The sequence below is a fragment of the Equus przewalskii genome, chromosome 2, assembly GCF_037783145.1.
Source record: "Equus przewalskii isolate Varuska chromosome 2, EquPr2, whole genome shotgun sequence".
Lineage (NCBI taxonomy): Eukaryota > Metazoa > Chordata > Mammalia > Perissodactyla > Equidae > Equus > Equus przewalskii.
In genome coordinates, this window is record NC_091832.1 from 66,061,289 (window position 1) to 66,074,208 (window position 12,920).

Sequence of the window (12,920 nt, forward strand, 5' to 3'; positions counted from 1 at the left end):
TAATTTAGAGCGGCTCTCAGGCAGTAGACTATCGCCAGTGTGACAGGATGGGATAGAGGCAAGGGGAGAGAGGTGCAAGTAAGTCTTATAGAGGATGAAAAAATCCCTGCCATACTTTCTTAAAAATGGGAAGAAAGGTCATATGCAGACCAAAACCAAAAGAATTGGGTCTTCTTTTTCTCAGTTTTATTGAGATGTAATTGACATACATCACTGTGTAAGTTTAAAGTGTACAGCATAATGGCTTGACTTGCCTTAATTGTCAGGTGATTAGCACAATAATTAGCATCCATCATCTTATATAGATACAATAAAAAGAGAGAGCAAAACGGGAAAAGACTTTTTCCTTGTCATGAGAACCTTTGGATTTATTCTCTTAACTTTCCTGTATATCATACACTAGTGTTAACTATGTCATCAAGCTGTACTTTACATCTCTAGTACTTATCTTGTGACTGGAAGTTTGTGTCTTTTTTTTTTTTTGAGGAAGATTAGCCCTGAGCTAACATCACTGCCAATCCTCCTCTTTCTGCTGAGGAAGATTGGCCCTGGGCCCTGAACTAATATCTATGCCCATCTTCCTCCACTTTTTTTCTTTTGAGGAAGATTACATGCTGAGCTAACATCCGTGCCCGTCTTCCTCTATTTTATATGTGGGATGCCTACCACAGCGTGGCTTGATAAGCGGTGCATAGGTCCACACCCAGGATCTGACCTGGCAAACCCTCGGCCGCTGAAGCAGAGCATGCAAACTTAACCACTGCAACAACCAGGCCAGCCCTGGAAGTTTGTATCTTTTGACCACCTGTCTCCAGTTGCCCCACCCCAACCCTTCGCCTCTGGTTACCACAAATCTGATCTCTTTTTATCTGAGTCTGGTTTTCTGTTTGTTTTTTAAGATTCCACATATAAGTGAGATCATACAGTATTTGTCTTTCTGTCTGACTTATTTCACTTAGCACAATGCCCTCAGGGTCCGTCCATGTTGTTGCAAATGGCAAGGTTTCCTCATTTCTTATGGCTGAATAATATTCGTTGTATATATATACCACACCTTCTTTATTCATTCCTTTGTCCAGGGACATTTAGGTTGTTTGCATGTCTTAGCTATTGTAAGTAATGCTGCTATGAACATGGGGATGAAGATATCTTTTCAAGTTAGTGTTTTCATCTCCTTTTTGTATATTCCTAGAGGTGAAATTGCTGGATCATATAGTAGTACTATGTTTTATTTCTTGAGGAAACTCCTTACTGTGGAGTCCCACCAGCAGTGCATGAGAGTCCCCCTTTTCTCCACCTCCTTGCCAGCATTTGTTATCTCTTGTCTTTTTTTTTGAGGAAGATTAGCCCTGAGCTAACATCCACCACCAATCCTCTTTTTGCTGAGGAAGATTGGCCCTGAACTAACATGTGTGCCCATCTTCCTCTATTTTATATGTGGTCCTCTTTTTGCTGAGGAAGATTGGCCCTGAACTAACATGTGTGCCCATCTTCCTCTATTTTATATGTGGGACGCCTGCCACAGCATGGCTTGACAAGTGGTGCTTAGGTCCCTGCCTAGGATCTGAACCAGTGAACCCTGAGACATCAAAAGTGGAGCGTGCAAATTTAACTGCTGCGCCACTGGGCCAGCCCCTGTTTTCTTGTCTTTTTGATGATGACTATCTTAACAGACATAAGGTGATATCTCATTGTGGTTTTGATTTACATTTCTCTAATGACTAGTGATGTTGAGCATTTTTTCATGTACCTGTTGGCCTTTCATCTGTCTTCTTTGGAAAAATATCTATTCAGGTCTTTTGCCCGTTTTTTTAATTGTGTTATTTGCGTTTTTGCTATTGAGTTGAATGAGTTCTTTGTATATTTTGGATATTAACTCCTTGTCAGATATATGGTTTGCATATATTTTTTCCCATTCTGTGTATCTTTTCACTTTGTTGATTGTTGGGAATTGGATAATCTTGAATGATCGTATAAGCCTATCTCAGACAAATATATGAGGACCTATCAGGTACCTTATTACCTTATTAAAAGCACTTTCCTGTGAAAAGTTAATATGAGACTGAGAATACTGTTAGACAAATATTTTGTCTCATGACTTCAAAAATCATGTTTAATTTATTAATTAGGCAATGTATTCATGTGATAAAAACATCACATATTATCAATAGTTTGTTGTTGAAGTTTCTCTCCTGCCTCAACACTTTTTATTTCATTTCCTTTTCTCTTACCAAGTAACCACTGATACTAGTTCACTGTTTATACTTCCAGAGCTTGTTCACACATAGGTTTGTGTATGTATGTGTACATGAAAAAGGACATATTTTTTGCTCCTTGCATTTTACATTATTATATATTATCTATATTTTTATTTTTTTATGTTACTTATACATATATCTTGTAGATCTTTTTATACCAGTACATAAAAAAATCCCGTTGTTCTTTTTTATAGCGGTGTAATGTTCCATCGTATGATTATACATGATTTACTTTTCCCAACATTTTGTTATGAAGAATTTCAAATGTGGCAAAATTGAAATAATTTCAAAATGAACACCATAGACCCTCCATTTAGATTCTGCCATTAAGATTTTGCTATGCTTGCTTGATCACGTATCTGTCCATCCTTCTATCCATCAATTAGTCTATCATATTTTTTGATGCAGTTCAGAGTTCATTGCAGACATCGGTGCACTTTGCCCTAAGTAGTTTGCAGCATATATATCATTAAAAAGAGTTCAATATTTATTTACATACAATGAAATGCAAAAATCTTAACTGTGCATTGCTGAGTTTTAACAAATGCCTAGACCTACATAATCCAAACCCCTATCAAGATACAGAACATTACCATCACCCCCAAAAGTTCCATCTCTCTTCCCAGTCAGTCTCTGCTCCTGGCCTCCCAGAGGCAACTTTTTCTGAATTTTTTGTATCTTAGATTAACTCACTCTGTTTTAGAATATTATTTAAACAGACTCTAACAGTTTGTACCCTTTTGTGTCCAGCTTCTTTTCTTTTTAATTTTCATTTTTTTCGGATGTACGTCATATTTCAAATTCTGTATACATTACATCATGTTCACCACCCGAACACTAATTATAGTGCATCCCCTCACATGTGACCCTAATCACCCCTTTTGCCTTCCCCCCTTCCCCGATGGTAACCACCAGTCCAATCTCCAGTGCTATGTGTTTTGTTTTTTTTTTTCTGTCGTTTTTATCTTCTACTTATGAGTGAGATCATATGGTATTTGACTTTCTCCCTCTGACTTATTTCACTCAGCATAATACCCTCAAGGTCCATCCATGTTGTCACAAATGGCCAGATTTCGTCATTTCTTATGGCTGAGTAGTAGTCCATCATGTATAAATACCAGATCTTCTTTATCCATTCGTCCCTTGATGGGCACCTAGGTTGCTTCCAAGTCTTGGCTATTGTGTATAATGCTGCAATGAACATAGAGGTGCAAGTATCTTTATGCCTTTGTGTTTTCAAGTTCTTTGGATAAATACCCAGCAGTGGAATAGCTGGATCATATGGTAGATCTATCCTTAATTTTCTGAGGATACTCCATACTGCTTTCCATAGTGGCTGCACCAGTTTGCACTGCCACCAGCAGTTCCCTTCTCTCCAACATTTGTTGTTTCCTGTCTTGTTAATTATAGCCATTCTGACCGGAGTGAGGTGATACCTCATTGTAGTTTTGATTTGCATTTCCCTGATAGCTAATGATGTTGAGCATCTTTTCATATGCCTGTTGGCCATTCATATATCTTCTTTGGAGAAATCTCTGTTCAGATCTTTTGCCCATTTTCTAATTGGATTGTTGGTTTTTTTGTTCTTGAGCTGTATGAGTTCTTTGTATATTTTGGATATTAACCCCTTATCTGATATGTGGTTTGCAAATATCTTCTCCCAATTGTTAGGTTGTCTTTTCGTTTTGTTGATGGTTTCCTTTGTTGTGCAGAAACTTTTTAGTTTGATGTAGTCCCATTTGTTCATTTTTTCTTTTGTTTCCCTTGCCCGGTCAGACATGGGACTTGAAAATATGCTGCTCAGACCAATGTCATAGAGCATACTGCCTATGTTTGCTTCTAGAAGTTTCATGGTTTCGGGTCTTACATTCAAGTCTTTAATCCATTTTGAGTTGATTTTTGTGCATGGTGTAAGGGAATGGTTTACTTTCATTCTTTTGCATGTGGCTGTCCAGTTTTCCCAACACCATTTATTGAAGAGACTCTCCTTTCTCCATCGTATGCTCTTGGCTCCCTTGTCGAATATTAGCTGTCCATAAACTTGTGGGTTTACTTCTGGGCTCTCAATTTTGTTCCATTGATCTGTGTGTCTGTTTTTGTGCCGGTACCATGCTATTTTGGTTATTACGGCTTTGTAGTATAATTTGAAATCAGGGAGTGTGATACCTCTAGCTTTAATATTTTTTCTCAGGAATCCTTTGGCTATTCTGGGTCTTTTGTTGTTCCATATAAATTTTAGGATTCTTTGTTCTATTTCTGTAAAAAATGTTGTTGGGACTTTGATAGGGATTGCGTTGAATCTATAGATTGCTTTAGGAAGTATGGACATTTTAACAATGTTAATTCTTCCAGTCCAAGAGCACGGAATATCTTTCCATTCTTTGTGTCTTCTTCGATTTCTTTCAACAATGTCTTATAGTTTTCAGTGTACAGATCTTTCACCTCTTTCGTTAAGTTTATTCCTAGGTATTTTATTCTTTTTGTTGTAATTGTAAATGGGATTGTATTCTTAATTTCTCTTTCTGATACTTCATTGTTAGTGTATAGAAACGCAACTGAAAAGAAAGGAACTGAGAACAACTACTAAAACACCCCAAAAAAAAGAAAAAGTGACAAAATGGCAATCAATACATATTTATCAATAGCTACGTTAAATGTCAGTGGACTAAATGCTCCAATCAAATGCCATAGGATGGCCAACTGGATAAAAAAACAAGATCCATGTATATGCTGCATACAAGAGACACACTTCAGACCTACAGACACTCACAAACTGAAAGTGAAAGTATGGAAAAAGATATTCCATGCAAATGGCAAAGAAAAGAAAGCGGGGGTAGCAATACTTATATCAGACAAAATAGACTTAAAATCAAAAACTGTAATAAGAGACAAAGACGGGCACTACATAATGATAAAGGGAAAAATCCAACAAGAAAATAATAACACTTGTAAATATCTATGCACCCAACATAAGAGCACCTAAATATATAAAGCAATTATTAACAGACATAAGAGGAGAAATAGACAGTAACACAATAATAGTAGGGGACTTTAACACTCCACTTACACCAATGGATAGATCATCCAAACAGAAGATCAATAAGGAAACACTCGCCTTAAAGGACACATTAGACCAGATGGACTTAGTAGATATATACAGAACATTCCATCCAAAAACCACAGAATACACATTCTTTTCAAATGCCCATGGAACATTCTCCAGGATTGATCACATATTAGGCCACAAAACAAGTCTCAATAAATTTAAGAAGATCGAAATAATACCATGCATCTTTTCTGACCACAAAGGTATGAAACTGGAAATCAACTACAGAAAGAAAACCAGAAAAGCCACAAAAATGTGGAGATTGAACAAAATGCTACTGAACAATGATTGGGTCAATGAAGAAATCAAAGAAGAAATAAAAAAATTCCTGGAGACAAATGAAAATGAAAACACGACATGCCAAAATCTGTGGGATACAGCAAAAGCGGTTCGACGAGGGAAGTTTATAGCAATTCAGGCCTACCTCAACAAAGAAGAAAAATCCCAAATAGACAATCTAAATGTGTCCAGCTTTTTTAACTCAGCATAATGCTTTCTGAGATTCATCTGTGTTGTAATTGATTATCAATGGATTGTTTCTTTTTAAAGTATTTATATTGATATGGTCACTTCTGCTCTTTTTTGCTCAATGTTAGCCTGGTATATCTTTATCCTCTTTTTTTTCTATTAATCTATTTATGTCTCTATATTTAAAGTAGATTTCTTAGAGGCAGCATATTGTTGTTTGCTTTTTTAATCCACTCTTACAACTTTTAACTTAGTATGTTTAGACCATTTACATTTAATATGATTGTTGATATTGTTGGATTTAAATATACCATTTTGCTATTTGTTTTTCTGTTTGTCTCTTCTATTCTTTGTTCTCTTTGCTCTCCTATTTCTATTTTGCTTTCTTTTGGATTGAGTATTTTTTATGATTCCCTTTTATCTCTGTTACTGGCTCATTAACTATAGCTCATTGTTGTGTTATTTTAGCATTTGCCTTAGAGTTTATAGCATACATCTTTAACTTACCACAGTCTATCTTCAAGTGACTTCAAGTGACTTATTACATTTCACATCTAGTGTAAGAACCTTACAATAATGTACTTATATTTGTTCCCTCCCAGTCTTTGTGCTGTTCTTTTTTAAAAAATTTATGCTATAAACCCCACAATACATCATGGTCATTTATCCTTTAAAGAGTTTTGAATAATAAGAGGAAAAAATCTTTTGTATCTACCCATGTATTTATTGCTTCCAGTGGTCTTTATTCTTTAGTGTAAATCAGATTTCCATTTGTTATCATTTGTCTTCTGCCTGAAGGACTTCCTTTAACATTTCTTGTAATGCATTCATGCTCGTGATGAATTCTTTCAGCTCTTGTGTGTCTGTGAAAGTGTTTATTTTGCCTTCCTTTTTCAAAGATATTTTTTCTGGTATAGAATTCTGAGTTGACTTTTTTTCTTTTGGTACTTTAATTATGTTGCTCCAGTGTCTTTCAGTTTGCATTTCTTTTGATGAGAGTCTTCTGTCATTCTTATTCTTTATTCCTCTGTGTATAATATGCCTTATTTCTTCTGGATGCTTTTTAGATTTTTCACCTAAGCCTTGGTTTTAGTAAATTTGACCATAACATGCTTTTGTGTCATTTTCTTCCTGTTTCTTTTGCTTGAGTTTTGTTGAACTTCTCAGATTTGTGAGTATAGTGTTTTCATCAAATTTGGAAAATTCTTTGCCGTAATTTTTTCCACCTTTTTTCTCTCTCCCTTTCTAGAAGTTCAGTATGGATATTGTTAATGTTTTCCTTGTCTCTAATAATCACCATCAATCTTCTCTCTAGCTTGTTGAAAATATGGAATTCAGTTATAATGACAGTTATAAATGTCCTTGTCTACTAATTACATCATGTCTATCATTTTGGGGTTGATTTGATTGGTTGATTTTTTTTTTCCTCTTTATCTTAGGTTGAATACTGCTTCTGTGCATGCTTGGTCATTTTTGTTTGGAAGCCAAACAGTGAATTTTACCTTGATGCGTGCTATATATTTTTGTGTTCTTATAAATATTCTTGACCTTTGTTCTGAGACACAGTTCAGTTACTTGTAAATAGCTTGACCCTTTTAGGTCTTGCTTTTAAGCTTTGTTAGGTAGAACCAGAGCAATGTTTAGTCTGTGGCTGATGTTTCCCCCTTTACTGTGTCAAAAACCTTTCTGAGTAATCTACTTGATGCCTTGTGAATTATAAGACTTTCTTTTCTGGCTGGTGGGAGTAGGGACTGTTTCTGATCCTTTGTGAAGTCCAAGTATTATTCCCTCTACTCCTTTTGGGTAGTCTTTTCTCTAGACTGCAGTTATTTCCTCACACATGTGCTGATCGGTATTCAGCTCGACTTGAACCAGGCTCTTCACAGTTCTCCTGAGTTCTCTCTCTGTGTAGCTTTCTACTCTTCAGGGCTCTGTTCTGCCAACATTAACCGCTTTTGCCTCCCTGGACTTCCAGTTCTGTGACCTCTGCTCAGAGAGATCACAACTCCACATGGTTTTCCTTCCCCACATCAAAGGGGATAAAGTCTAAATGTCTTCATATGGACATTCGGTTTTTCCAGTTTTGTTTGTTAAAGAGCCTCCCCCGACATTAGATTGCTTTGGCATCTTTGTCAGACACCAAGTGGCTGTAAGTTATTTCTGGGTTCTCTACTCTCTTTTAGCCATCTTTTTGAAAATCAGTTCCCTATTGGTAATCATTTTGGCTGTACAAAACTGAATATTACCCGTTGATTTGCAGGTGCTTACTTTTATGAAACTGGTACACAGAAATTTGTACCAACTTGTATTTGGTTACCATGGAAAGTTTATATGTCTTATACTCCATAATATTTGAGGTTATATCCTGTCTATTACTGCTAGGTACCTATATACTAAATGTACTACTATTAAACGTTCTAAAGACTCAGACTTTAGTAGATAATTTTCTATTTTTTGCTTGCTAAATTTTATTTATAAGGTTTACCCAAAATTGTTAATGTCAGAAAGTGTCAGTTGCCTACTTATGATGTATAAGATAAAATAAAACAAAATTTCTTAGAAATACTTTTCTCTACTTTTAATTCACATGCACATTTATCTTAGGATTTGTTTTCTATTCTCTATAATTAAGTTTATAGAAACAAAATATTTTTATTTTTTTGTACTCCCCAAAATTATTGCTTAACTATCTTCATTTTTTATTTTCTCGAATTAAAATTATAGTATATTATAATTTATGCTTTATGTTCCCTAAAACTAGAATTTAATTCTTAAGTATTTAAAAAGGCAATACTAGATATTTTTCTTGTTACTAGTGTCAGTTGCTTCTGTTCTTTCTATCATTCGTCGTTCATTCCCTGAAAGTCTTTCTTTAAACATCATCATTATATGCTGTTTGTTTACAAAAACTTTTTCTCACGAAACACTTAACTGGTAGAAGACCTTAAATCTGACTTATAATGCAGGATTATTATTATTACGTTCTATCATTGAAAATTATTTTTTGTATCTTTCTCTTCTAGAACATACGGTGGGAGAGGTTATTAAATTAGATCCTGGTGGATCTCCAAGAAGAGTCTGGGGAAAAAGCCCTACCAATTCTGTTCTAAAGATACTTGGAGAAGCTGAACTACAACTGCAGACAGAACTATTGGAGAACACAGCCGTTGGAAGGGGTAAGCAGAGAGTAGCTGTTTTTCCATACTAGAAATAATACTATTAAAAATCAAATTGTATTTTTTAAGATGTGTCTATTTTAAGTGAATTATTTGTAAAAGATCATCTTTTTTGTTATAATTTCTAGTTAGATGGAGAATGGTTGTATTTTCTGGGGAGCTGTCTCAAATGACAGTCTTGAGTTTTGGTATGTTATAATCTGAATAGGATATAATATAAAAGGAAAAGGAAATGTGTATGGAGGGAGCCAGAAAAGTAGAATAGTCACAGCAATATTTTGCATGAAGAAAGATATAAAAGCAGTGTGTTGAGATGAATCGTGTATATTTTAATGTGGATTCAGGAATCACGTTGACTAAAAGATATCTCTAACAGGTTTGACATACATTAACCTAGGACTGGGGAGGATCAATTCTTGTGAGGCAGGAGGAAAATATTTATGATCCATGAGTATTGTGGGTCTTGGTATTATAACTATGCATAAGGAAGAGTGTCTGTGTAAAAGGAGGTGTTTTCAGATTTAGCATCTTATTCAAATGAAGAGGAAGTTGAATATAGTTTTTTTTTTTAAGTTGTGTCTAGGCATGAGTGTAGTGTGTGTATGTGTCACTTTTGCTCTCTTTCTCTCTTTCTACCTCTGTCTCTCTCTCTTTTATTCTTTTTATCTGTCTCTCCTTAAAGCTTAGAGTGAAACTCATATCCAAAACTAACAGAAAAATAACCTAGGGGGTGAGGCTATTCACATTGTATATGTAGGAGTTAGTCAGATACTAATAATTAGCCAGTGAAGTGAACCTATACACGTGTTAATAAAGCTGCAAAAGTGAGTTGCTATTTCCTTATTAAGGGTGAATCTCCTAGCCATTAATGATTCTGGCATTTTCTTTAATATTAAAGAGAAAAAAATTTGAATAAAGAAGTATATATAATCATTTGTTTGAAGAAAGGGCAAGTACACAAAGTGTGTGTATTCCTAATTAATTTGTTCACACTCTCGTGTCTGGAAATTGTGCAGTTGTATCCCAAATACCAATCAAACCCAAAAATACTAGTAATTTAATATGCTTATGTCTCAGTCTGAGCCTGTTCTCAAAATGCCTCAGGCTTTATTCAGGAAAAAACTGCCTCCAGGCCAAAACACTTTCAAAAATAATGATAAGAATTGCAGATTATTTTGTAGTCTAAAAGTCCTATATATGTTCATTCCCATTAGAACTCCTACTTTAAAAACATCAGATTCTGATACCTCTTGTGGAAAATTTTTGTTGCTTAAATATTTGTAATTTGATGTATGATAATATATAGGCAATGTGAAAGCAAGGCTTTCCTTCTACGTATTAAAATTATCCATCTGCATAGAATTGGAACTGAGAAGTAATTTAGTTTATCATTTATTTTATTTTTTTAATTCAATTTCCCAACTATTTATTGAACATTTACTGGCTGTGTGTACTATTATGCGGTGGGTGCTAGAGCTACAAAGAGTAAAAAATTATCCTTGCTCTCAGAGGACACATAACAAATGAAAACAAATAAATGATAATATTGCGTGAAAAGAGTAAGAATAAAATATGCACAAAGTTAAGAGGTAGTGCAGAGATGTTTAAGTAATTAACTTTATTTTGGATAGTTAAACACTTCCCAGAGTCGTCTTCTGCCCTCTTTTTAAGTTTTTCCCCAACTACATTTACTTAGAATAATATGCTTTGTGCTGGGATTTTAGGACACAGATGTCACAGTTCTTACCATCAAGGAAATCATGTGTGACAAAGTCTGCGTTAGAGGTGTTGTGTGTGAAAAGCTGTGGAGCCACAGTTGAGGAGGCTTTATGTTATCAATGCTATCCAGTTTCATTGATGATAATATGGCCCTTTTGGGTAAGGGAAAGCCACAGAGACAGCAAGTGATTTTGAGTTAGGCCAAAGATAAAAAAGAGCTCATTGGGTAGATAAGGAAGAAAATGAAATTCAGGGCAAATGCAATTCCAGTATAGTCATGCACCACATAACGACGTTTTGGTCAACAACAGACTGCATATACAACAGAGGTCCCATGTAGCTGTCGTAATGTTGTAGCACAGCACATTACTCACCTGTTGGTGGTGATGGTGGTGTAAACAAACCTACTGTACTGCCAGTCGTATAAAAGTATAGCACATACAATTATGTGCAGTCCATAATACTTGATAATGATAATAAATGACTATGTTACTGCTTTATATATTTACCCCACTATACTTTTTATTGTTATTTTAGAGTGTACTTTTCTGACTGTACTTACAAAAACGATTTTACTGTAATATAGCATGCTGTGTTATTCTGGCAGCAGCCTCGGACATCTCATGCTTACTACATCTTTTGATCGCACTATTTTCTCTTGTGTTTGATTTAATCTTATGTTGTTTTGTTCATTGTTGCCCCCAAGCATACAAAATCTGCTGCTAATGTTGCCAGTAAGAGATCACGTCAAGTGATTGACCTGAAAACAAAATTAAAAGTGATTAAGAAAGAGAAAAAAGTGGTTAAGGACTACGTAGGTGGAAAATCAGTGATGGTTATTGCTTGCCAGTCGGGCATGTCCCATTCCACCCTATGATCTTGAAGAACAAAGTTACAGAAGCTTTCAAAGGATCTGCCTCATTGAAGGCAATGAGACTAATAAAAATTTGAGAAGGGCCTGTATCAGACATGGAGAAACTTCTAATGACTTCGAATAAAGACCAGACACAGAAGCATATCCCTCTCAGTATCTTGATGATCACAGCCAAAGCAAAACGTTTCTTTGCAATGTTGAAAGAAAAGGCTGGACCTGACTATGATGTTGAATTTACTGCTGGCTCTGGGTGGTTTAAATAATTCAAGAATCATTATCAGTACATAATATGAAATTAAGTGGTGAGTCTGCAAATGCTGATGTGAGGGCAGCTGAAAAATTTTTGGAAACTTTAGATAAGCTGATTGTGGAGGAAAATTACTTGCCAGAGCAAATATTCAATATAGATGAAACCTCCCTGTTCTGGAAATGGATCCTTAAAATGACTTTCATCCATAAGGAGGCCAAGTCAAAGCCAGGTTTCAAGGCTTCTAAGGATAGGGTAACAGTCTTGCTTGGGGGCAATGTGGCAGGCTACAAATTGAAATGCTTTGTGATCTGGCTTAGTGAGAACCCCAAGGCCTTCAAGCCTTACATATCAGTAAGCACATACTGCCAGTGTACTACAGGAGTAATAAGAAGTCATGGATGACCCAGCTTCTCTTCCAAGATGCCCTCCTGAATTGCTATGCTGCAAAATAGAGAAATATGGTTTGGAGAATAACATAACCTTCAAGATTTTACTATTATTTTTTTTTAAAGGAACTTATTTTTTTAAAGATTGGCACCTGAGCTAACAACAGTTGCCAATCTTCATTTTTTTTTCCTAAAGATTGGCACCTGAGCTAACCACTGTTGCCCATCTATTTTTTTTCTTTCTGCTTTTTCTCCCCAAATTCCCCCAGTACATAGTTGTGTATTTTAGTTGTGGGTCCTTCTAGTTGTGGCCTGTGGGATGCCGCCTCAACGTGGCCTGATGAGCAGTGCCATGTCGGCGCCCAGGATCTGAACCAGCAAAACCCTGGGCCGCCACAGTGGAGCGCGCAAGCTTAACCACTTGGCCATGAGGCCGGCCCCATTGCTTATTGTTGATATGCTCTCAGACATCCTTCTTTTATTGGTGATCTTCATCCTAATATCAAAGCTGTATTTCTCCTTCCAAACACCACCTCTTTGATCCATCCGGTCTATCAAGGAGTTATAGAAGCTTTTAAGGCCTACTGCCTGAGGAGGACTTTTGCCCAGGCTATTGCTGCAACTGAGGAAGACACTGATGCAATTCTGGAAGGATTACAACATTTATGACTGCATCATGAACC

General features: G+C 35.9%; 1 protein-coding gene across 33 annotated transcripts in view; it reads left to right on the forward strand.

The window, feature by feature from the left end:
- The window catches only part of NEK1 (NIMA related kinase 1), a 220,222-nt gene that overhangs the window by 147,563 nt on the left and 59,739 nt on the right, over positions 1-12,920 (forward strand). For all 33 annotated transcript variants that reach the window (XM_070611442.1, XM_070611468.1, XM_070611449.1 and 30 more), the window contains one exon: positions 8,856-9,008. In XM_070611442.1, the coding sequence (XP_070467543.1) occupies positions 8,856-9,008 (153 nt within the window). The remainder of the gene's footprint in view (positions 1-8,855; positions 9,009-12,920) is intronic.